This window comes from Rhinoraja longicauda, chromosome 13, assembly GCF_053455715.1.
Source record: "Rhinoraja longicauda isolate Sanriku21f chromosome 13, sRhiLon1.1, whole genome shotgun sequence".
NCBI classification, from domain to species: Eukaryota; Metazoa; Chordata; class Chondrichthyes; order Rajiformes; family Arhynchobatidae; genus Rhinoraja; species Rhinoraja longicauda.
Genome location: NC_135965.1, coordinates 20,768,388 through 20,794,315, shown reverse-complemented (window position 1 = coordinate 20,794,315; position 25,928 = coordinate 20,768,388). Strand labels below are relative to the sequence as shown.

Here is a 25,928-nt window from a genome sequence, read left to right as displayed (position 1 = left end):
CTTTTCTATAATAAACTGGGTCTTGATTCAGTGCAATACCATCTCATTAACAGTCCCACAGAGCGACTCATAGAGGTCACCCCTCTCAGTGGTTCCAAGAATCTATATGTTTAATAAAGGATCCAGCAGAAGAACCTTAACTTAAAGGACACGCGTTATTTGCATGAAGCAAGTTCCAAAATGTGTCCAATTATCTGTTGTTGCACTTAAATAAAAGTTGCTCAGTTCTGGATTTGCAACTTCACCTACTGTCTGAGGGGTTTGCCAAGCTTTTAACAGTGTTCTCCATCATGGAACAAAGTCGTTCCCCAACCCCCCCCCCCCCCTGCTCCTTGTGGACACAGAAACAGTAGATGCCGGTTTACAAAAAAAAGACACACAAGGTGCTGGAGTAACTCAGCGGGTCAGGCAGCATCTCTGGAGAACATGTATCGGTGAGGTTTCAGGTCAGGACCCTTGATAGATGGGGATGTGTCCACCACTCCCTGCAGTCTCTTTCCACTACCTCTCTTCCTTCACTTTTCTTTAGTCTATAGTTTAGAGATACAGCATGGAAACAGGCCTTTTGGCCCATCGAGTCCATGCCGACCATCGATCACCCATGCACAGTAATTCTACGTTCTCCCACTTTCGCATTCACTCCCCACACACTAAGGCAAGGGTTCCCAACCTGGGGTAAACTTACCCCGCAGGGGGCAAATTTTTTTGATCTGGATTTGTACATATTGACTGACTGTGTTTGGTTCTGGTACACATTAGTTCTGTTCATCATTAGTTGGTCATAAATAAGTCAAATAACATTGTTATGTGCTATTATTATTGTTATTTGAACTTAAAATAATAATGTCAAAAACAGTATTTTTTTAATTTCCCCTTTGTCGGTTGCTTTATTATGTTGTACACTTTTATTGAGTGTAAACTCAAATTACTGAACAAAACAGGATGGGGGTAAATTTACTTTCGAAAAGTTGCAAAGGGGTAAACGGGATGAAAAAGTTTGGGAACCCCTGCACTAAGGGCAATTTACAGAGACTCAAGCCGGGCTTTTGAGCGGGGCTCTGGTAGTGAGTCATCACCTCCCAGTGATGACCCTTTCTCCACCATTCCTCCTCCTCATGGACACCCACCCACCCCCGGCCGTCCTTCTACCCACTCTGGACCATTTTATTTCCAACTGGCAGCGTGACATTAACCAACTTGACCTCTCTGCTCCCCTCACCCTCTACAACCTCACCCCCTCTGATCGCACAGCCGACCATCGCCAATCCCACTTAGTGTCTGACGAAGGGTGCTGACCTGAAATGTCACCGCTCTCTATGTTCTCCAGAGATGCTGCCTGACCCACTGAACTACTCCAGCACTTTGCGTCCCAACTCCTTGCGGTTCCTCACAAGGAAGTAACGGAGATGTTTCACAAGGGTCTCGAGGGCAACATTGGGCGGGGAACGCAAGCGGGGGCTTCCTCCGCCGTGGTTTATGTACACTGTCCCTGGCCCGGTCTCGTCCCTTTCGTGTTGTGTCCTCTGAGGGTTCCTTCAGGTGAGCTAGTCCCCAATGCACGACTGAACGATCCGCGAGACCAAGGGCGCGTCGCTCCTCGCTGACACCCTCTCCTCATCCAGGCCCGTTCTGTCCGGCTCTCTCCCGCCCGCTCTAGACGTGCGTCTCCAGTCCCAGTAGCCGGCCCATCCGTTGCATGTTCTGGCTGATCGTAGCTGGACAGGTGATGACCTTGGCGCACTCCATCGGAAACCATCCTATCTCACTGTCTCGCAGCCGCTCGCCTTCGTACCAACCTGCAAGGGGAAGACGTGCTTTAGTGCCCATTATACGTTGCACAGACAGTCAGAAGCTTTCTCCCAGGGTGGAAATGTCAAAGACTTGAAGGCAGAGTTGTAAGGTTCATAGCTCCTTGAAAGCTTAGTTTAGTTTGGAGTTTCAGCGTGGAAACAGGCTTTTCAGCCCAGAGTCTGCGCCAACCAATGATCCCCCTACACTAACACTATCCTACAGAGCAGGGACAATTTACTATTTTTATTGAAGCCAAAGTAACCTACAAACCTGCACGTCTTTGGAGTGTGGAAGGAAACCGGAACACCCGGAGAAAACCCACGTGGTTACAGGGAGAATGTACAAACTCTGTACAGACAGCACCCGTAGTCAGGATGGATGCCTGGGTCTGGCGCTGTCAGACAGCAACTCTACCACTGCGACACCGGGCCGCCCAACACAAAGCGAAACCGCAAGTAGATAGTTCAGCTGCAGATATGTAGCACTTAATGCCGAAGATAGACACAAAGTGCTGGAGTAACTCAGTCGGTCAGGCAGCATCTCTGGACAAAAAGGATGGGTGACGTTTCTGGTTAGGAGCCTGATGGAATGGCAACGGTGGCACAGCGGTAGAGCTGATGCCCCACAGCGCCAGAGACCCCGATTCGATCCTGACGACTACGTGTGCCGTCTATATGGAGTTTGTACGTTCTCCCTGGGAACGTGTTGGTTTTCTACAGGTTTACAGGTTAATTGGCAAATAAAAGTGTACGTTGTCGCTAGTATGTCGGAAAGTGCTAGCGTAGGGCGTGATTGCTGGCCGGCACGGACGCAGTGTACCGAAAGGCCTGTTTCTGCATTGTATCTTTAATGTCTAAAGATATGGGCAGAGAAATAGCAGAGGGAGTTTAGTCTGAGGAAGTGTGAAGTGTTGTATTTTGTGGCGTTGAATGGAAGGGAGAGTAAGGGAGAGTTAATGGCAAAACTCTGAACAGCATTGATGTTCCAAGTCGGTAACTCCCCGTAAGTGGCAACACATGCAGATAACTTGTGGTAACCATGGTGATCAGCCATGATCATGGTAAATGGCGGTGCTGGCTCGAAGGGGCGAATGGCCTACTCCTGCACCCTATTGTCTATTGTCACACTGGGAACAATTAATTGTCACACAGAGGGACGATTAATTTACAAAAGCGCACGTCTCTGGGATATGGGATGAAACCGGAACACCCGGAGGAAACACACGTGGTTACAGGGTGAACATGCAAACTCCACACGTGCAGCACCCGAGGTCAGGATCGAACCCGGGTCTCTGGCGCTGTGAGGTAGCGGCTCTACCAGCGGCACCACTATTAGTAGGAGTAACGTCCAATTGTCCAGATAATCTGCAGTACAGAACCATCAAGCAGCTGAGAGCACTGGATTATCATAGTGTTTTTTAAAAAAAACTGCATTTGCAGGAACAGACAACTGCAGAAAATTAATTGATGGCTGTTGGTAACGAAACAAACTTTGAGCGGAGGTAGTTGAAGCAGGGTACAATAACAACATTTAAAAGACACTGGAACAGGTACATGGATAGGAAAGGTGTGGATGGATATGGGCTAAACACGGGCAGGTGGGACCAGTGTGGATGGGGCATCGTGGTCGGCATGGACGAGTTGGGCCGAAGGACCAGTGCTGTATGACTCGGGTTCATATTAAATCTTTCCCTTCTCACCTCAACCCTATGCCCCCTGGCTCTTGATTCCCCTACTGTGGGTAAAAGTCTGTGCATTTATCCTATCTAATCCCCTCGTGATCTTATACACCTCCATAAGATCGTCCCCCATCCATGGGGGAGTAACATTCTCACACAGAGGGAAGTGGCTTTATGGAACAAACTGCTTGAGGAAGTAGTTGAGGTAGGTACTATAACGTCATTTAAAAGGCATTTGGACAGGTAAATGGATAGGAAAGGTTGAGAGGGATATCGGCCAAATGCAGGTCGGTGGGACTAGCGTAGATGGAGCGTCTTGGTTGACATGGGCAAGTTGGGCCGAAGGGTCTATTTCTACACTGTATGACTGAGTCTGCAACAGTATTTAAAAGACATTTAGACAGGTACATGGATAGGAAAGGTTTAGAAGGATATGGGCCAAATGCAGGCCGAGGGGATTAGCATAGATGGAGCACCTTGGTTGGCATAGACGGTTGGGCCGAAGGGCCTGTTTCCGTGCTGTATGACACTCTGAGTCTAAAGTAACCACTCACCATCCTCCACACTCTGATAAAGGAGAACCACATCGGCCATCTGGAGGGAGAGCTCGTCTGGCTGCTTGGCTGGGTACGTTCTGGTGATCTCCACCTGGGTCAGGGCTGCCAGGAACAGGGGGTGGGGGGAGAGAGAGAGAGAGAGAGAGAGAGAGAGAGAGAGAGAGAGAGAGAGAGAGAGAGAGAGAGAGTTGACTCCTTAGCACACTGAACCACAAAGCCCACGCGCCCAGCCTCAATAAATGCCAGTCGGGACCAGTGCCAGCACTCGACCTATCCTGACCATTGAATAAGCACCGCCTGGGGAATGGCGCACGGTCTTGGTTTAATTACTGAAGCTCCGAAGAAACTCATAACGCGGTGTATCAGAACGATCAGCGTCAGTCACCCGAGCCTCTGTCAGCTCTAGTGTATATGTATGTGCACATGTGTGTATGTGCACATGTGTGTATGTGTGTACATGTATATGTGCACATGTGTGTACGTGTGCATGCATATGTGTATGTATATGTGCACATGTGTGTATGTGTGTGTGCATGTGTATGTGCATGTGTGTGCATGCCGGTTTGTATGTCTATGGATTTATTAGTTTGTATGTCTATGCATTTATATGTGTGTGCATGTGTGAGTGTGCGTGTGTGTATGTCTATGTATTTGTGTGGCGTGTGTATATGTCTATGTAATTGTGTGTGTGTGTGTGTATGTATGTATTTATATGTGTGCATGTCTATGTATTTACATGTGCATGTGTGTGTGTCTATGTATTTATATATGTGTGTGTCGATGTATTTATGTGTATGTGTGCGCGTGTGTACAAATCTCTGGAACCCACTTGGTGGCAGTGTGTGAGCATCAATGGACTCCCCCTCCCTCCCCTCCCTCCCTCCCCTCCCCTCCCCTCCCCTCCCCTTCCCTCCCCCCCTCCCTCCCCTCCCTCCCCCCCTCCCTCCCCTCCCTCCCCTCCCTCCCCTCCCACCCCTCCCTCCCTCCCTCCCCCCCTCCCCCCCTCCCCCCTCCCCCAGCCCCAGCCGGTCGGTCACTCACTCGTCCTGTCTGGGTGTTGTCTCTCAGCACCGTTCTGCCCCAGGGCCGTCAACCAGCGTGCTCGGTCACTCCTACAGAGAAGCAGCCAAAGGGAATTAAGTTGCATTCCTTTCCCAGTGACTCTCGTTAGCCGCTGCCCACACTCTGTTCCCGGGAGCTCGCACGCAGTTCCCAGAGTTAAATGAATCTACGTTGGCTTGCGAGAGTGGTGAAGAATCAAGAATCTTAAACACAAAAGTGTTTAATTGTCATTTGTACCAGGCACGAACTGGAACAATGACATTCTCACTAACTGCAGCTTTACTGGGACATTAAACACGACAGCAACTATGAATGTAAATTACTATTAAAACACAGAGTACGTGCTATAACACCAGCATAAGCGCTCAACCAAGAAAACCAAGCCCAAAGCCAGAGTAGTATCTAAACTGCTTATACTCACTTCTGCAATAACTAACTCCATATTCAATAATAAGCTACCAACATGTTAATAAGCACATAAAAACTAGACGAGTCGATGCCAGTGTATCACTGGAGTTATCAAATGGGCACCTGCCTGCACTGGTGTTTCGTTGAGTTAGGCCCACGACACCGCAGGAAGGCTCAACAGTTAGTTATTATTTATTTGTAGTTATCAGCCTTAGTTATTAGTTAGTTCTTATCATTTAATCTAGCAAACTAGACCATGATGGTGCAAAAGCCAAAATGCATGGAGCATCCCCAACCTATGCCTATTCTACTTCTCCTGTTATATGAAAGATGTTAAGCAGGAAAGGGTAAATATTTACAAGGATATAGCCAGGGGTTGAGGGCCTGAGCTGACGGGTGAGTGCTGGAGGACATGGGGTGATTTTATGAAGTTGCATACGATCCTGAGGGGAAGAAACAGGGTAAATGCACAGAGTCTTTTACGCAGAGTAGGGGAATCAAGAACCAGAGGACAGAGGCTTAAGTTGAGGGGGAATGATTTAATAATAACCTGAGGGGCAACATTTTTACACAAAGGTGTTAGGCATATGGAGCAAGCTGCCCAAGGAGATAGTTGAAGCTGGTATTATCATAACGTTTAAAAAATATTTAGACAGGTACATGGTTAGGATAGATTTGCAGGAATATTAGCCAAACGCAGGTAGGTGGGACCAGTATAGATGGGGCATGTTGGTCGGTGTGGGCAAGTTGGGCCACAGGGCCTGTTTCCATGTTGTATGACTCTATAATTCGATACCTCAGCGGGTCAGGCAGCATCTCTGGGGAACATGGACAGGTGACGTTTCAGGTGGGGAGCCGTCAGCACACTGATTGTGGTGGGGGTTGGTAGGGGGAGGTGAGAGAGCTGTCAGGAATTAAGGAGGGGGAGCAGTGGGAGGAGGACTGTCACAGAACTCTGCTGGAGAGAGGAGGAGAACTTCAATATTGGCAAACCTTGAGGGGATTTCACAGTGTGGCAGAAAAATGGTGACAAGGAACTGCAGATGCTGGTTTACAACAACAAAAAAAGACCCAAGGTGCTGGAGTAACTCAGCAGGTGATACAAAGTTCTGGATATTCGGTGATACCGATTTTCCGGCATCCGGTTCCAGAGCCTTGTCATATTATCTGTTTTGCCAGACCAGCAGAGGTCATGGTCTTGGGGGGACTGAGATATCGGCTCGCAAAGTGGCTGCAGCAGTCGGCTATGGGAACGGATCTGCTGGCTCCGGCCTGGTCAGAGTTCCAGAGCCCCGGCTGCAGGGCACGAATTCGACCGGCGGGTCAGCTACGGAAGATCCAATGAGGTCGAGATCGGCCGCCTCACCCGGCTTAGCAGCCACATTTTGGGGGGGGACTTCCCGTGGGGAGGGGGGGGGGGGGTGTCAGGGGGGTGTCAAGAGCACTCTCGTAATTTTGTCTAGATTAAAGTTGCCGGAAAATCAGCCGTGGACCGATAAACCAAATCGCCTCGAACTTCTAAAAAGAATACCAGGCACAGCGGTAGAGTTGCTGCCCTACAGTGCCAGGGACCAAGGCGTGATCCTGACCATGGGTGCTGTCTATACAGAGTTTGTACGTTCTCCCTGTGACCTGCATGGGTTTTCTCCTTGTGCTCCGGTTTCCACTCGCACTCCAAAGATGTACAGGTTTGTAGGTTAATTGGCTTGGTAAAATTGTAAATTGTCGCTAGTGTGTGTAGGATAGTGTTAGTGTGCGGGGATCGCTGGTCGGCGCGGACTCAGTGGGCCGAAGGGCCTGTTTCCACGCTGTATCTCTAAATTAAACACTGTTGCACTGTTAACTTTGCCAGTGCTGAAGTATGTAACACTCTTAGTGCAAATAGCGAGCGACTTTTTTCCCTGTAAATCCTTGCTGTCCCCTCCCTGCTCCATGCTGGGCCAGTCCCTTGAACAGGTCTCATTACCCTGGATGGGCTGTTATTTATGGTCCAACATCGACAATGGGTGCATGGCGGCAAACAGCATGAGGTGTCAGGAAATGCAGTGCAGGGCCTAAGTGGCAATTACAAGGAAACTGGACAAATGCTTGGGTAAACAGTAAAACATATTTGCTGGGCTGTTGGGGAAGAGCAGAGAGTGGGCGTCCATCTCTCCAGAGATGCTGCATGACCCACTGAGATACTCCAGCGTTTTGTATCTACCTTCATTGTAAACTAGCATCTGCTACTGCTTCCTATACATTTTGTCTGCTCGACTGCAAATTCTCCTCAAGGTATGCCGACTGTGAAGTTCTCCTCCTCTCTCTGATGGGAGTTCTGCACCACCTCTCTAGCAGCTCCCCGTTTTCATATCTCTAGTTTTCCTCTCCCCTGCCTCGGTCTGGAGAAGGGTCTCGATTCGCAACGTCACCTACTCCTCTTCTCCATAGATGCTGCCTGACCAGCTGAGTTACTCCTGCATTTTGTATCTATCTCCGGCTAACTATAGTTTGCTGAGTGTGTATCTGCTACTGTGTTGACACAAGGAACTGCAGACGCTATTTTACAGAAGAAGACTCAAAGTGCTGGAGGAACTCAACAGGTCAGGCAGCATCCTGGGAGAACATAGGCAGGCGACGTGTCGTGTCTGGTCGGGTCTGCGTAACAAACCTCCAGCACACATCTTTAAATGTTGCCCCTCTCGCCTTAAACCCATGTCCTCTGGTGATGGGCATTTTCATCAATGGGAAAATGATTCTGACTGTCTATCCTATTTATGCTTTCCAGGATTTTACTAACCTGCACCTTCCCCAAAGCCTCCACAGCCTCCCTGTAATGGGGTGACCAGAACCGCACGCATTACTCCAAAAATCGAACCAACTTACGTTTTATAAAGCTGCAACATGACCTCCTGACTCTTTATATTCAATGACCTGACCAATGTGGGCAGCACAGAAGTAGAGTTGCTGCCTTACAGCGCCAGAGACCTGGGTTCAATCCTGACTACAGGTGTTGTCTGTACGGCCTTTGTACGTTATCCCCGTGACCGCGTGGGCTTTCTCTGGGTGCTCCGGTTTCATCCCACACTCCAAAGACGTGCAGGTTTGTAGGTTAATTGGCTCCCGAGTGTGTGGGATAGTGACCGCTGGTTGGCGCGGACTTGGTGGGCCGAAGGGCCAGTTCGTGCGCTGTATCTCTAAAGTCTAATGAAAGCAAGTCCACCATCCACCTGAGCCGATCATTGCTTATGAACTGCTGTGTAACATCATGGGTCACAAAAGTGGCTTAAAGCACACAAGGCTGACTCTTGTGGCCTTATTAAAGAGTTGTGCAGATTCATCATAATGTCTACACGCTAGGGGAAAAGGCCTGGATACTTCACCTCAGTGTCCTGTCTCTCTGCACCACATACAAACACAGTGATCAAAATTCCACTGTCAGCAGGAATGGAATGTCAAACCTCGACAGTCTACAGTCAGTTGATGGGAGACTGGGTCTACGGTAAACAGGCAGGGCAGAGCAGTTCATTCACTGGCCGACACAACACGCACATGCACACACGCAAAGTATTCAGCTACAAATCACCCACACACACGGATGGATGTGGCTGAACACCACAAGTGCCCAGACGTTTTTATATAGGCACACCCTTTGAGACTGGATCCTATATCTCTCTCTTGCCTGTGCACACTCATACACACGCACGGGCACACACATGCATGTGCGCACGCAAACAAACGCGTGCACTCACACACACAGCAGCACAATGGCGCAGTGGTAGAGTTGCTGCCTAACGGAGCCAGAGACCAATGTTCAATCCTCACTATGGGTGCCGTCCGAGCGGAGATTGTACGTTCTCCTTGTCACCATGTGGGCTTTCTCCAGGTTTTCTATAACACTCCAAAACCATACAGGTTTGCAGGTTAATTGGTTTCTGTAAAAATTGTCCCTGGGATAGTGCTAGTGTACAGGGTGATGGATCGCTGGTCAGCACGGACTCAGTGGGCCAAAGAGCCCGTTTCCACATTGTATCTCTAAACGAAACGAAACTAAACTAAACCTGTTTATATAGATGTATCCACTAAGACACATTGAAACATATCACACGCCATATTTATATAGACACATCCATTGAAACGCTATCACTCGCTTCATTTATGTAGACAAATCCATCTAGGGGTCCATCAGACTCCACACCGATATAGACATAACATTAAACTGGAATGCGTGCAGAGAAGATTTACATGGATGTTGCCAGGACTCGAAGGCCTGAGCTATAGGGAGAGGTTGGAGAGGCTGGGATTCTATTCCTTTTGAGCGCAGGGGTGATCTTATAGAGGTGTGTAAAATCATGAGAGCAATTGATAACGTGAATGCACAGTCTTTTACCGAGAGTTCAAGAATCACGAACCAGTGGACAGAGGTTTAAGGTGAGACGGGAAAGATTTGAAAGGAACTAAGGGGGAACCTTTTCACTCAGAGGGTGGTGGGAATATGGAACAAGCTGCCAAACAGCATTTAAAAGTCACTAGGCCAGGCACATGGATGGGAAAGGTTTAAAGGTCTACAAGCCAAACGTGGGCAAATGGGACTAACTTAGAAGGGGCGTCTGTCGGAATGGACGTTGGGCTGAAGGGCCTGTTCCCGCACTGTATCTCTAAACTGAACTTGACTCCTTAGAGTGAATCACACAGCACACCAACAGGCCCTTCGGCCCACTGAGTCTGCGCTGACCAATGATCACCCCTGTACACTGGCACAATCTTACAAACGAGGGACAATTTACAATGTTCCCAAAGCCAGTCAATCTTCCAACCTGCACGTCTTTCGAGTGTGGGCGGAAACCGGAGCACCCGGAGAAAACCCACGCAGGTCACGGGGCGAACGTACAAACTCGGTGCAGACAACACCCGTAGTCAGGATCAAACCCAGGTGTCTGGCGCTGTAAGGCAGCAACTCTACCACTTCCCCACTGTTCTGAGGCAGCTGATGCCTCGCGTGACCTCATTTAGAAGCAGCGGTCATTCCCGTGCGAGTCACATCTGTGTCTGTGCAGTGGAAGCAGTTTTAACTGCCTGCTGGGAATATTCACCCTTAACCATTGAAGCCAAGCCAGACCACAAGAGCACATGAAATTGCTGAACGGTAAGGTAGCAGGGAGAGAGGAGAGAGGGGTATAGCTCGTACAATCGAACGAGCGAGTGTTTGTGGGATCAGAGCAGGGTTTTGCTGGCTGCTATGGGGCTACAGGTATCTTCTGCCAGGGGGGGAATTCAGTTTAGTTAAGTTTATTATTGTCATGTTTACCGAGGTACAGTGAAAAGCTTTTAATTATGTGCTATCCAGTCAAATAAAAGACTCTACATCACAGTGTGGTTTGGGAACAACTCCATCCAAGACCAAAAGTAATTGCGGAGAATTGTGGACGCAGCCCCAGATCGTCACACAACCCATCCTCCCCTTCCATTGACTCCATCTACACTTCACGCTGCCTCAGCAAGGCCACCAGCATAATCAAGGATGAGTCTCACCCTGGTCACTCCCTCTTCCCCCCCTCCCCATCAGGCAAGAGGTACAGAAGTGTGAAAACGCACACAGATTCAGGGACAATTTCTTCCCAGCTGTTATCAGGCAACTGAACCATCCTATCACCAACTAGAGAGCGGTCCTGACCTCCCATCTAACTCATTGGACTATCTTTAATTGGACTTTATTGGACCAAAGGTTTTGTTTAGTTCCTTGTCACGTGTACTGTAGTACAGTGAAAAGCTTGTGTTGTGTGCTAACCACAACGGAAAAACATTCCATGGTTACAATTGAGCCATCCAGTTAGAGATGCAAGATAAAGGAAATAACCTGAATAGCGTTCAGTGCAAGATAAAGGCCACTAAGTCCGATCAAAAATGATTCCCTTTATCCTGCATCTGTACATTGTGGATCGTAATCATGTATTGTCTTTCCGCTGACTGGAAAGCCCGCGACAAAAAGCTTTCCACTGCACCTTGGTGCAGGTGACAATAAACGGAACAATAAACTGGTATAATGGAGGGATTCACAAAGGTGAAGTACTCACGGAGATTCGGCCCCAAAGACCATGTCCACCTTGTCGCCGGCGTGGTTGCTGACCATGGTGAGGCGGAAGAAGTAGCTGACGGAGCACTGGCGGGAGTACAACATGCCTGACGCCGTCTTCATGGGCGACAGGTTCAGCTCCTCAGCCTCGCAGGGCTCCACCTGGAGGTGGGCTCTCATGGCGTAGTCCGTCACGCTGTAACTCTCCTCGCTGTGGGGACAGACATAACAACATCAGTCCGAGTACTGAAGCTGGGAAGTCAGGTCACAGTTGTACCAGACGTTGGGTGTGGCCACATTTACAGGATGATGTTCAGCCACGGTCACCGTGTTCATAGGAAGGATGTCGTCAAGGTGGAAAGGGTTCAGAGAAGATTTGCGAGGATGTTGCCAGGACTCGAGGGCCTGAGGTGCCTGCAGGGAGAGTTTGGGCAGGCTGGAACTCTTATTCAAGGGAGAGCATTCAAGAGAGAGCTAGATAGAGCTCTTAAGGATAGTGGAGTCAGGGGGTATGGGGAGAAGGCAGGAACGGGGTACTGATTGAGAATGATCAGCCATGATCACATTGAATGGTGGTGCTGGCTCGAATGGGCCGAATGGCCTACTCCTGCACCTATTGCCTATTCCTTGGAGCTCAGGAAGATGAGGGGTGATCTTGTAGAGGTGTACAAAAACATGAGGGGAGTAGATCGGGTAAATGCTTAATTGGCACCTGAAAATTGTATAGGACACAATGTGTGTACGGGTGATTACTAGTCCGCATGGACTCAGTGGGCCAAAGGGCTTGTTTCAATGCTGTATCTTGAGAACTTTCTTGACAATCATTACATCTGCTCTCCACCCCTGGTGCCCTGAGTCACTGCAGCAACATCCCTGAGAAACGCAGAACATGTCAGTGCCCAAGTTCCTCTCCCACCCCCTCACCATCGCAAGCTGCTTTCAATCAAAGCCCATATGTTTATGCTTCCGAACTCTTAAATCAGTCTTAATGGGCTGAAGAGCCATCTAGGCAGTTGGCAAGAGATCAGGCCTAAAGCCAGAGGCCATTCACACTGAAATCACATTTTGTTTTTGTTTAGAGATACAGCACGAAACTGGCCTTTCAGCTGACCGAGTACGTGCCGACCATCGATCCCTCGTTCACACTGGTTCCATGTTATCCCACTTTCTCACCCACTCTCTACACACTATGGGGGCAATTTACAAGGTCCAATTAATCAACAAACCCGCAAGTCTTTGTTGGGACATGGGAGGAAACCGGAGCACCCAGAGAAAACCCACATGGTCACAAGGTGAACATGTAAACTCCACGCAGACAGCACCCGAAGTCAGGATCAAACCTGAGTTTTTGGCGCTGTGAGCACTGGTGATAGAGACCCAGAGACCCGGGTTCAACCCTGACCTCAGGTGCTGTCTAATCGGACTAATCGGTGTGTAGGATAGAACCAGTGTACGGGCGATCACAGGTCAGTATGAACCCGGTGAGCTGAAGGGTCTGTTTCCACTGCAGATGGACATTGCCTCTGCAACTACCCATCAGTGCATCTAATAATTTCACAGATGGACATGGGGAGGGGTAATACAATCTGGAGAAACAAGCAACTGCAGATGCTTGTTTACACAAAAGGACACAAAGTGCTGGAGTAACTCAGCGGGTCAGCGATTATCCTGCATCTGTACACTGAGGACAGCTCAATTGTAATCATGTGTAGGCTTTTCACTGACTGGATATCACGCACCAAAATAGCTCTTCACTGTACCTCAGCGACATTAACAAAACTAAACTAAACATCTTGGTTAATCCGTAGGAAAAAATAACTGCAGATGCTGGTTTAAATCGAAGGTAGACACAAAATGCTGGAGTAACTCAGCAGATCAGGCAGCATCTCGGGAGAGAAGGAATGGGTGACGTTTCGGGTCGAGACCCTTCTTCTGAAGAAATGGGGGCAATTTACAAAGTACAATTAATCTACAAACCCGCACGCCTTCGGGACGTGGGAGGAAACCGGAGCACCCGGAGAAAACCCACAAGGTCACAGAGTGAACATGCAAACTCCACACAGACAGCACCCGAAGTCAGGATCGAACCAATCCAGCATTTTGTGTCTATCTTGGTTAATCTTTCAATTAATTTCGTTTTAGTTTTGGAGATACAATAATAAAATTTGTCAAAAAAAAATACAGAGACACAAGAGACTGCAAAAGCTGGAAAACTGAGCAAAAACAGTTCTTCAGTCTGAAACATTGTCTGTCCATTGCCTCCACAGATGCTGCCTGGCCCACTGATTTCCCCCAGTGCTTTGTTTATTGCTCAAGTAAAGAAACATGCTGCTTTCCCCATTGATAAACAGTATTGCCCTTTGTAGTAATTCCTCACATAACTGCAAACCCAACTAACTTGTTTCTAAGGAACCCTTTCAGTTGGATCGAGACCTGCAGTTGGTGAAGAGGCTGCCTCCGAGGAACAGGAGTGTAATCCCACCTTGTGAGGTCTGGAATATTGTTCCCTTTGATCTCTCGTTTTCACACCTCACCCTTCGATATCTCTATGTCTCCCTCTTCCCTGACTCAGTCTGAAGAACAATCTCGACCCGAAATGTCACCCATTCCTTCTACCCAGAGATGTTGAGTCACTCCAGCAGTTTGTTTTCATTCCGCCATCTTGTGTAGCTGATCTAGACTCGCTACCACAGCCACGTGTGCTTCCACATGTGCTTCCACGTCACTTGCCTCTGATACTCTGCACAAATGTTGCTTCTATGTAGCTGTGCACCTCAATATTTAACAAGACAAAACTAGAGCTAATGAGTTACCCAAAAGACTATCCTTGCGGTAGTCCCATGCTTTGGCACTGGGAAAGTTAGCTTTTCTTTAGTAGGAGTATGGACAAAGATACTGTTGTTACAGAAGTCTAACATTCAACATACTCCACAAGCAACAGATTGGGAAACTCTTGCAATAGAACATACCTTGTTTGAGAAAAGCTGCTATCTTTATGTTTAATCATTATGGCCCTGCGGCATCTTGTCTAAGGTCACCGGATACAAACGGACATCAGCTTATTGTTTCATTAAATCTTCAACAGAGTCTCTTTGAGATCTTGGAAAGCTCACGAGGAAGATGGGGAATCTGGACAAATCCTTTACTTTACTTTACTTTTACATTAGTTTAGCGATACAGCGTGGAATCAGGTTCTTCGGCCCACTGAGTCCGCGCCGACCAGCAATCACCACGTACACTAGCGCTATCCTATACACTAGGGACAATTTACGATTTTACCAAAGCCAATTAACCTACCAACCTGTACGTCTTTTGGAGTGTGCGCGGAGACCGGTGCACCCGGAGAAAACCCACGCGCTCACGGGGAGAACGTACAAACTCCGCACAGACAGCACCCGTGGTCAAGATGGAACCCGGGCCTCTGGCGCTGTAAGGCAGCAACTCCACCGCTGCGCCACCGTGTGGCCACTAATCCCACTACATTCTCTCCACACCCCTGCCTGAGTTGCTGCACTCACACTGTTCCACACCCCATAACAAACTATCGAGAAGTTTCAACTCAAAGTGCTGGAGTGCTGCAGCACAGTGCGCCAAGGGTAGAGCCGCTGCCTCACAGCACAAGAGACCCTGGTTCAATCCTGACCTTGGGTGCTGACTATGTCCAGAGAGCTGGATAGAGCTCTTAAGGATAGCGGAGTGAGGGGGTATGGGGAGAAGGCAGGAACGGGGTACTGATTGAGAGTGATCAGCCATGATCGCATTGAATGGCGGTGCTGGCTGGAAGGGCTGAATGGCCTCCTCCTGCACCTATTGTCTATTGTCTATGTGGAGTTTGCACGTTCTCCCTGTGACCGTGAGGGTTTCTTCCGGCGGCTCCAGTTTCCACCCACATCCCAAAGATGCGCAGGTTTGTAGGTTAATTGGCCCTCTGTAAATTATCCCTGGTGTGCAGGGAGTGGATGAGAAAGTGGGATAACATAGAACTAGTGTGAATGGGTGATTGGGGGCCTGCTTGGTGGGCCCATTTCCATGCTGTATTCCTAAACCAAAAGCAAGCTCAGCGGGTCAGGCAGCATCACTGGTGAACGTGGATAGGTGACATTTCAAGTTGGGACCCTTCTTCTGATCAGCATCTGCAATTCTTTGGTCCTCTATGGAGGAGTTTATGCTGCCTGGCTTTTAAAGTGTAGCTGGAAACTATTAAATGCCGCAGTGTTGTTTTAATAAGCAACCAAAAAACAAATCCACGCAATCTTTCATCACCCTTACTCTGGAGTTGTTTAGTGTGGTTTGCCAGTTTAACAAAACACAGCCTTGTTTTCTACTTGCTTCAGTGCTATCCCTGGTGTCTTTTCCCTGCTGTTAAATTCTTCTGATTGTCTTGGTGACCTCTTCATTCCATTGCCATTGCACCACCAGCGTGCATTGTTTGTTGCTCTGCTCTGCATGAGAGGATATGGCATCTCTCTACATCCAGAGTAATTGCTGCCAATGTAGTTTAGTTTGATTAAGTGTCACGCGCACTAAGGTGCAGTGAAACGCTTTTTGTAGCGTGCCATCCAGTCAGTGGAAAGACAATAGCTGATTATAGTCAAGCCGTCCACAATGTACAGATCCATGATAAGGGGAATAACGTTTAGTGCAAGATAAAGTCCGGTAAAGACCGATTAAAGATAGTCCGAGGGTCTCCAATGAGGTGGATAGTTGCTCAGGAGCGCTCTCTAGATGTTGATAGGATGGTTCATTTGCCTGATAACAGCTGGGAAGAAACTGTCCCTGAATCGGGAGGCATGTACTTCTGTACCTCACGCCTAATGGGAGAGGGGAGAAGAGGGAATGACGGGGGTGAGACTGGTCCTTGATTATGTTGGTGGACTTGCCGAGGCAGCGTGAAGTGTAGATGGAGTCAATGGAAGGGAGATTGGTTCGTCTCATGGTCTGGGTTGCATCCACAATTCTCTGCATTATAATTCCGACCGCACTTTAAAAGTATCATGTTCACTGTAAAGAGCTTGGAATGTCCTAAATGGAGCTACTATAAAGCCTCAGAATACATAGAGCATAAAAAAATACAATGCCGGAGTAACTCAGCTGGTCAGGCTGCATATCTGGAGAACACGGATAGATGACCATAGGATGGCACAGTAGTGCAGAGGGAACTGGATCAACCGTAGAAAACCCACGCGGTCACAGGGAGAATGTACAAACTCCGCACAGAGAGCACCTACAGTCGGGATACAACCCGGGTTTCTGGTGCTGTAAGGCAGCAACTCTACTGGTGAGCCACCATGCCACCCTTATCAATTCCATGGACAATTCCAATGTCCGTAATGAGGTAGGTAGGAGGATGGGGGCTGGGCGCTAACTCGTGGAAGAACCGTTCAGAAGTCTGATAACAGTGGGGAAGAAGCTGTTCCCAAGTCTGGTGGTGCGCGCTTTCACGATTCGGTATCCTCTGCCAGATGGGAGCAGGAAGAAGGAGGAATGGCCGGGGTGGCAACATGACATCTTTTGTGAAGTGTAGGCGGCTCAGTGGTTGGGAGTCTGGTCTGTGCCTTGGACTGGGTTACATCCACAGCTCTCTGCAATTTATTTTGGTATTAGAGCTGTTCCCAACCAACCGTACGCTTTCTATGGTGCATCTGTGTGTATGTATAAAAATCTATTTTAGTAACAAACTAACAACCACCTATCATCCTCTTTGTTCTCCCCCTCTCTTCCCTGGATGTGCACCCATATTTCCCACTATCCCGGTCCCCCTTTCCCCTTCCCCCCATCCCCTTCCCCCCATCCCCTTCCAACTACAACCTTCCACTGGCCTCACATTTCATCTCTTCTCCCTTTATCTCACACCCTCTTGTCTCCTTTCCATCTCTTGCCTTTGTCTACCCATCTGCCAATCAATCCCCCTCAACAGTACCCACCTATCACTTGCCTGGCTTTGTCCTGTCCCCACCTCTCCTCCAGCTTTCCCCCCCCCCCTGCTATAATCAGTCTGATGGAGGGTCCTGACATGAAACGTCACCTCTCCATGTTTTTCAGAGATGCTCCCTGACCCATTGAGTTCATGCATGTGTATATGTTAGTAACAGAAAAGGACACAAAGTTCTGGAGTAACTCAGCGTGTCAGGCAGCATCTCTGAAGAAGGGTCCCGACCCGATACATCACCTATTGTTCCCCGCCAAAGATGCTGCCTGAGCATATTGACTGGTAACATCGTGGCCTGGTTTGGCAACTCGGAACGGGGCAGGAAACGGGGTACTGAATGTGGATGATCAGCCATGATCACAGTGAATGGCGGTGCTGGCTCGAAGGCCGAATGGCCTACTCCTGCACCTATTGTCTATTGTCTATTGTCTATTGGAACAAAGAAGATTGCAAAATGTGGTGGACACTGCACTGACCTCCCCACCATCTACAGGAGTCGCTGCCTCAAAATGGCAGCCAGCATCATAAGAGACCCACACCACCCTGGCCACACTCTCGTTTCACTCCTGCCATTTGGAAGAGGGTACAGGAGCCTGAAAACTGTAACGTCCAGGTTCAGGAGCAGCTTCTTCCCTACAATCGTCAGGCTATTAAACACTACAACCTCCAAAAAAGCTCCGAACTACATAGACTTGGGGACATTATCTTTGACTTTGCACTACTATTGTCTATTTATTTGTCTGTTTTTTTTTTTAATATACTGAACTTTTTTTGTATTTATTATGGTCTTTACAGCATATTATGTTGACATATCTGTTGTGCTGGTGCAAGTAGGAATTTCATTATTCCATTTCAGGACATATGACAATAAAACACACTTGACTCTTGACCCACTGAGTTATTCCAGCACTTTGTGTCTTTTTGTGTAAACCAGCATCTGCTGTTCCTTGTTTCTACTTCTCTACTTTAGTAATGTTGATCAGCGAGGCAATAGAACTCACTGCTCTTTACACCCTCCACACAAGGGTCAGGATTTCAGTTTAATTTATAACATTAAAAAAGCAGTACTTCGAACCGTAAAGTATTCCCTCAGCACTGAATAATTCCAAGCTCTGGACAGGGTCTTGAACTCATAACTGTCTGGCTCAGAGCTAAGAGCGTGAGTCAACAGAGTCCTAGCCAAGGACTGGCTGGGGCTATTGTTGACTTGACTTGCTGGGAGTATTCTCGTCCCCAATCAGAGTATTTTGCATTTTCATTTTGGACATTGCTATACAGCAGTATATAGTGGACCTTCCACTGAAATGTGTTGGGAGTGTGGATTTATCGGAGGTACAGTTGCTGCCTCACTGGCCCAGAGCCCCGGGTTCGATCATGAACAAGGGTGCTGTTCGTATGGAGTTTGCACATTCTCCCAGTGATCGCGTAGGTTTTCTCCGGGTGCTCAGATTTCCTCTCCAATCCCCAAAAACGTGCGGGTTAATTGGCTTCTGTAAAGTGTCCCTAGTGTGTAGGATAGAACTAGTGTACGGGTGATCGCAGGTCGGCGTGGACTCTGTGGGCTGAAGGAACTGTTTCCACGCTGTATCTCTAAACTAAACTAAACTACGGGTGCTGTCTGTACGGAGTTTGTATGTTCTCCCTGTGATCATGTGGGTTTTCTCCGGGTGCTCCGGTTTCCTCTGCATCCCAAAGGTGTACAGGTTTGTCGGTTAATTGGCCTTCTGTGAATTGTCCACAGTGTGTGGGATAGAACCAGTGTACGGGTGGGTGATCATTACGTCAACGGAGTGCTCACCAAGGACTCGGTGGGCTTGAAGGGCTCACCCAAGATGGTGCCCAATCCAGGCGCCTCTCTGCCTGCTGGTCCCAGAAGTGGATCTGCAATCGCTTCACTCTTTTAAACCTCTCATCCAAGAGCAGCATTTCCTACTGTGGATGGCAGGACCTGAGGTCAGGATCAAACCCGGCTCTCTGGTGCCGTGAGGCAGCGGCTCCACCCGCTGTGCCACCCCGCCACTTACTGACACATTAGGGGTAAATCGCAGCGGCTAATTAACATACCACACCGCACGTCTTCAGGACGTGGGAGGAAATCATATGCTTCACCCTTCACTTCCATGCTCTTTGACAATTCATCTACCTCTGCCTTTAAAACATTCCCACTGCTCTGTGTGGAAGAGTACGTCTCCCACGTACTGTGCGAGAGTATTTGTTGCAGTTTTAGGCACCACTAGTCTGTAATTAAGAGCAACAAACAAGAGCACAAACATCAGGCTGCTGTCAGAGTCCTGGAAACCATCTGGTTCTGATCAACGCTGGTCATTTAATGCAGCCGCAACCTCTGTAAACAGTCCAGGCAACAGAACAGAATTCCCCTCAGCCAGCTTGGCTACTCGGGGCTGAACAAGTCAGACACACTTACAGACTCCCTGCATTTTCTTCCCACCACTTTAGACTTTAGTCTTTAGGGATACAGCATGGAAACAAGTCCGTGCCGACTAGCGATCACCCCTAACATTAGCATTACCCTACACACTTGGAACAATTTACAATGTTTACCAAAGCCAATTAGCCTACAAACCTGTAAGTCTTTGAAGCGTGGGAGGAAACCAGAGCACCCGGAGAAAACCCACGCAGGTCATGGGGAGAACGTACAAACTCCATACAGAGAGCACCGTAGTCAGGATCGAACCCGGGTCTCTGGTGCTGTAAGGCAGCAACTCTACCGCTGCGCCACCGTGTCACTCCTCTTCACATGATTTGAGTTGTAAAGACGGCCTGTGGTGCGCTTGCCTTCATCGGTCGGGGCTTGGAGTACAGGACCCAGGAAGTCACCTATAGTGATCCAGCTCTATAGGACTTTGGTCAGGCTGCTTTGGAATATTGTGTTCAGTTATAGTCGCCCCATTACAGGAAGGACATACAGGCTTGGGGGGAGGTGCAGAAAATGTTTACCAGATGATCTAACAAGGAACTGCAGATGCTGGTTTACAGAAAAGGACACAAGATGCTGGAGTAACACGGCGGATCAGGCAACATCTTTGGAGTCATAGAGTCGTACGGTATGGAAACAGTCCCTTTGGCCCAACTTGCCCATGCCGACTCACATGCCCAATCGACACCAGTCCCACTTACCTGTGTTTGGCCCACTAAGCCTATCCTATCCATGTACCCATCTAAATGCTTCTTAAACGTTGCAATAGTACCTGCCTCAACTACCTCCTCCACCAGCTCGTTCCATACACTTCCCACCCTGATTGTGAAAACATTACCCCTCAGGTTCCTATTAAATGTTTTCTCCCTTCCTCACCTTAAACCTATGTCCTTCGGTCCTCGATTCCGCTACTCCGGGCAAGATACTCTGTGCGTCCCCCTGATCTATTCCTCTCATGAACGTGTGAGAAAGGGAGAGGAGAGGTGGGACTCACCTTTTCTTCTTTGTCACAATGAGGACGTCATTGAACAGGAAGAAGTAGACTTGCTGCCGGGATGTCCGTTTGGAAAAAATCCCCGTGTCCTCGACAAAGCCGATCAGCTCACCCCTCTTGGACAGCCAGCGCGAAGAGGAGACCAGGGGAAAGGGCTGGGGAGAGAAAAGGTCAGGCATCAGGAGGCAGAGCAAAGGAAACGTATGATCTTATCGAAGTACACAAAATCGTGAGAGGAATGGAGGAGTTGGCTGCGCCTAACGGCTGCGGCTCTCTGGCAGTCTGTTGTCTTTTTTCTTTTTTTTTTGTTTGTGTCGGTGTTGGGATGGTTTTTGTTTCTGTTTTTGGCTGTGTATGTGTGGTGGGGGTGTGTGGTGGGGGTGTGGGGTGGGGCGGGGGGAAACCTTTATTTTATTAGGTCTCTTCCCCGGGGCGCGGCTCGGCTGCGGGCCTTAACATTGCCGGCGCAGCTCGGCTGCGGGACGTTTCAGTGCCCGGTGCGGCTCGGCTGCGGGCCTTAACATTGCCGGCGCAGCTCGGCTGCGGGACGTTTCAGTGCCCGGTGCGGCTCGGCTGCGGGCCTTAACATTGCCGGCGCAGCTCGGCTGCGGGACGTTTCAGTGCCCGGTGCGGCTCGGCTGCGGGCCTTAACATTGCCGGCGCAGCTCGGCTGCGGGACGTTTCAGTGCCCGGTGCGGCTCGGCTGCGGGCCTTAACATTGCCGGCGCAGCTCGGCTGCGGGACGTTTCAGTGCCCGGTGCGGCTCGGCTGCGGGCCTTAACATTGCCGGCGCAGCTCGGCCGCGGGACGTTTCAGTGCCCGGTGCGGCTCGGCCGCTGGACTTAACATCGCCCGGTGCGGCCGCGGGACGTTTCAGTGCCCGGTGCGGCTCGGCCGCGGGACGTTTCAGTGCCCGGTGCGGCTTGGCCGCTGGACTTAACATCGCCCGGTGTGGCCGCGGGACGTTTCAGTGCCCGGTGTGGCCGCGGGACGTTTCAGTGCCCGGTGCGACTCGGCCGCGGGACGTTTCAATGCCCGGTGCGGCTTGGCCGCTGGACTTAACATCGCCCGGTGTGGCCGCGGGACGTTTCAGTGCCCGGTGCGGCTTGGCCGCTGGACTTAACATCGTCAGCGCTGTTCGGCCGCGGGACGTTTCAGTACCCGGTGCGGCTCGGCCGTTGGACTTAACATCGCCCGGTGTGGCCGCGGGACGTTTCGGTGCCCGGGGCGGCTCGGCCGGGGGGCCTTCCATCCCCTTGCGGGGGCTGTGCGTGTCGTTTGCCTCGGTAGGGGTCGAGCTGCCTGTCCGTGGGTGCGGGGGGAAGAGAGGGGAAGTTTTGTTGCCTCCATCACAGTGAGGGGGTGTTTGGAGTCACTGTGATGGATGTTTGTGTTGGGGTCGGGTGTCCTGTGTTCTTTTCTTTTTTGCTGTATTTTGTGTGACTGCTGAAATTTCGCTCGGTGTTGTGCCGAGTGACAATAAAGTGTTGTTATGTTATGTTATGTTATGTAGTAAACGCACACTCTTGCCCAGAGCAGGAGAATCGAGAACCAGAGGACGCAGGTTTAAAGTGAGTGGGGAAAGATTTAATAGGAACCTGAGGGGTAACTTCTTCAGACAGAGGGTGGTGGGTGGGTGTATGGAAGGAGCTGCCGGAGGAGGTAGTCGATGCAGGTTCTATCGCAACGTTTAAGGGACATTTTGCTCGGTGTGGACAGGTTAGGCCATATGGCCTGCTTCCCCGCTGTATAACTTTATGACCCAAAACATCGTCTGTCCATTTCCCTTTACAGAGAGGGATGGAACTGATGGGAACGCTGGAGTTGACACCATGGACCACATGGTTTCTTTCTATGTCGTTAGAACATAAGTTAAAATATAAATAGGAGAGCACGCATATATAGTTCCACCACTAATTCTTCATCAACTGGTGGTTGAGCACTGCCTATAATCCAGACAAAATTGCGAGAGTGCACTTGAAATCCCCTCCGGAACAATGTCCCCCTGAAAATGTGGCATCTAAAGCCCCTGACCCACTTAGGCGATCTTTTAGGCGACTAGGCTGTCGCCACGCGGTCGCCGGGGTGTCGCCTGTATGGTCCTGAGTAGTCTCCAAAGAGTCGTAGCGTCTTTCTGGTCGCTGCTCCTGTGTTTTCAGAATGTTGAACAAATTTTGGCGACGGAGGGTTTGATGCCAATGAGCGTAGCTTGACGTCTCCTGACGAAGGTGCTGTCGTAGGTTGTCGCCGGGTGACGTAGGTTGTCGCCCGTGCTGTCTTCGGTGAATTCCATTGGCGACTACCTACGTCAACCGGCGACAGGTACCGGCGTCAAAACCGGAGGCCAAAATGAGGTGAATTGTCTTCAGTTGTCGCCGACATGGTCGTAGCTTGTCACGGGTGGACGTAGGTTGACTTTGGTTGTCGTCTGTGCGGTCGTAGGTTGTCGTAGGTGTGGTCATAGGAGGACGTCCTATTCGCGACGATTGGGTCGCCGGTTGTCGGTAGCTTGCTGTAGCTTGACATCGATTAGTTGATAGGTTGTTCTAGCTTGTCGTGGACATTGTCGTAGGGGGGTCCAGTCGCTGTTTTTTTTGCGACCTGCTATGACTATGACAGTCGCCGGCAGTCGTTTAAAAAATCGCCTAAGTGGGACAGGGCCTTAAGCCGGGTGAGGCGGCCGATCTCTACCTCATAGGGCCTCCCATGCCGATCGGCGGGTTGAATTTGCACCATGGCCGGGACTATGAAACTGCGGCCCAGCCGGAGCCGGCGGATCCATTCCCATAGCCGACCTCCGAGGCCGATTTTGCAGGCCTGTATCTCGGCCTTCACCTCTGTTGATCCGGCAACATGGCAAAGCTCTGGAACCAAAGGTGCCAGAAAATTGGTGGTGGACATGTATATGGAGTCATAGAGAAATACAGCAGAGAAACAGGCCCTTTGGCCCATCAACTCCATGCTCATCATCAAGCACCCATTACGTCCAAGCGAGAAGACTACAGAAGGATATTGGCTAAACGTGGGCAAATGGGGCTAGTTTAGATGGGGCACCTTGGTCATCCTTGATGGGTTGGGCCGCAGGCTCTGTTTCCATACTGTATGACTCCATGACGGGTTCAGAGGGTCAGGAGCATCTGAGGAGGGAAGTTGACAGATGATATTTAGTTTGGGCCTTTCCTCAGACATGGGCCTTGTCCCGACCCAAAACGTCACTCACTGATGGCTATCGGAGGCCATTTCCCTCCACAGATACCCACTGAGTTCCTCCAGCACTTTGTGTTTTTGCTCAAGATTAGGGCAGCACAGCAACAGCCATAGTTGTGGCAGGTTAATAGGCTAATTGGCTTCAGTAAAATTCTAAATGTCCCTAGTGTTTGTGGGATAGTGCTAGTATACGGGGTGATCGCTGATCGGCACAGACTCATTGTGCCGAAGGGCCTGTTTCGGCGTTGTGTTTCTAAACTAAACTAAATTTCAGCATCTGTAGTCACTTGTGTTGTCATCATTTTCTACAAAGGACTTAAAGCTGCAGAGAAATGACAATTCCAGGATAGATTTTCCTTCTGCAAAACCTTTGGCTCCACCTTTGAAGCCAGAGCTCATCGCATGAAGTAATAGTGGATGACATGGCACTCTTTGAATGGGAGTCTTCAATCATTCTTTGATAGCAAGAACGCGGCCATTTCAATGGGAGCTGTTTACACCAGCATGCAGCTTGAACTCGGCGCTCTCTCCCTTTTCTGGACTGCCAGAGAGAGCAACACTGTGGATGTACAGCGAGCTTCTGACCCGGTGACATCTCGAGGTCCAGAGAAGGGCTCCATTGTAGCACCATGAAGATCAATGGCAGTCTGTACTCTGTCAACGTGGCCAAGAAGGATCCGAGCTCATTGACCTCGTTTATTTTCCTTCCTCTTTAACTCGTTAATGGTTTACATATTAAAAAAGATTGGCTGAAAGGCAGCACACAGTGGCTTAGCGGTGGAAATGCTGCCTCACAGCGCCAGAGACTGTTCAATCCTGACCTCGGGTGGTATCTGTGCAGGGTTTGTACGTTCTCCCTGTGATCACGTGGGTTTTCTTCGGGTGCTCTGGTTTCCTCCCACATTCTAAAGACGTGAAGGTTTGTCGGTCAATTGGCCTCTGTAAATTGCTCCTTGGTGTGTAGGATGGAAAGTGTGATGTCATAGAACCAGTGTCCCAGTCTGTGTGGCCTTGGTGGGCTGAAGAGCCTGTTTCCACACTGTATCTCTAAACTTAACAGTACAGCATAGGACCAGGTCCTTCGGCCCACAATTGCCAGGCCGAACATAATGCCAAGTTAAACTAATCTGTTCTGCCTGCATTTGGTACAGATCCCTCCATTCCCTGCATATCCACCTGTCTACCTAAAAGCATCTTAATCATCATTATCGTATCTGCCTCAACCCCCAACCCTGGCAGTGTATTCCAGGCACTCACCACCTTCTGTGTATAAAGAACCTGCCCCGCACATCTCCTTTAAACTTTGCCCCTCTCACGTTAAAGCTATGCCCATTAGTCTTTGACATTTTACCCTAGGGAAAAGGTTCTGGCTGTCTACACTGTCTATCTCATTATTGCATGTACTTCCATCAGCTCTCTCTGCAACCTCTGGCGCTCAAGAGAAAGCAATCCGTCCGTCCTCTCCCTGCGGATGATATATCCTAATCCCAGGCAGCATTCTGGTAAACCTCCTCTGCACCCTCTCCAAATAATGAATCACATTTTCTCACACGAGCCAGTTTGTGAGTGCTGGCATCAGTAATAGCAATCTGGCATTCATTGGTGGAGCTTGCGACATTCACAAAACTTCGGCAAGCTGTTGCAAAGTGGGAGGCTGCTGAGAGAGCCAGGATTACAAGGACGACGCAGCAGTGGGGATGAAGAAGAGGATCAATCATCAATTCAGAAACTGCGAGCTGTTTGAGTCAGTGCAGCACAGATGTGGGCACACTTGCCTGTGCGATAGAAGGCCGTGTGAACTTCCTTGAGACAA

General features: G+C 49.5%; 1 protein-coding gene across 2 annotated transcripts in view; it reads right to left on the bottom strand.

Annotated features, from left to right (window-relative positions):
• Nucleotides 1-313: 313 nt before the first annotated feature.
• LOC144599522 (rho guanine nucleotide exchange factor 26-like) overlaps nucleotides 314-25,928 on the bottom strand; it is an 85,291-nt gene continuing 59,676 nt past the window's right edge. For both annotated transcript variants that reach the window (XM_078410512.1, XM_078410513.1), the window contains 5 exons: nucleotides 20,909-21,063; nucleotides 11,550-11,759; nucleotides 5,068-5,138; nucleotides 4,024-4,128; nucleotides 314-1,796 (listed from right to left, as the gene is read on the bottom strand). In XM_078410512.1, coding sequence (XP_078266638.1) covers nucleotides 1,654-1,796; nucleotides 4,024-4,128; nucleotides 5,068-5,138; nucleotides 11,550-11,759; nucleotides 20,909-21,063 — 684 coding nt within the window. In that variant the 3' untranslated portion in view covers nucleotides 314-1,653. The remainder of the gene's footprint in view (nucleotides 1,797-4,023; nucleotides 4,129-5,067; nucleotides 5,139-11,549; nucleotides 11,760-20,908; nucleotides 21,064-25,928) is intronic.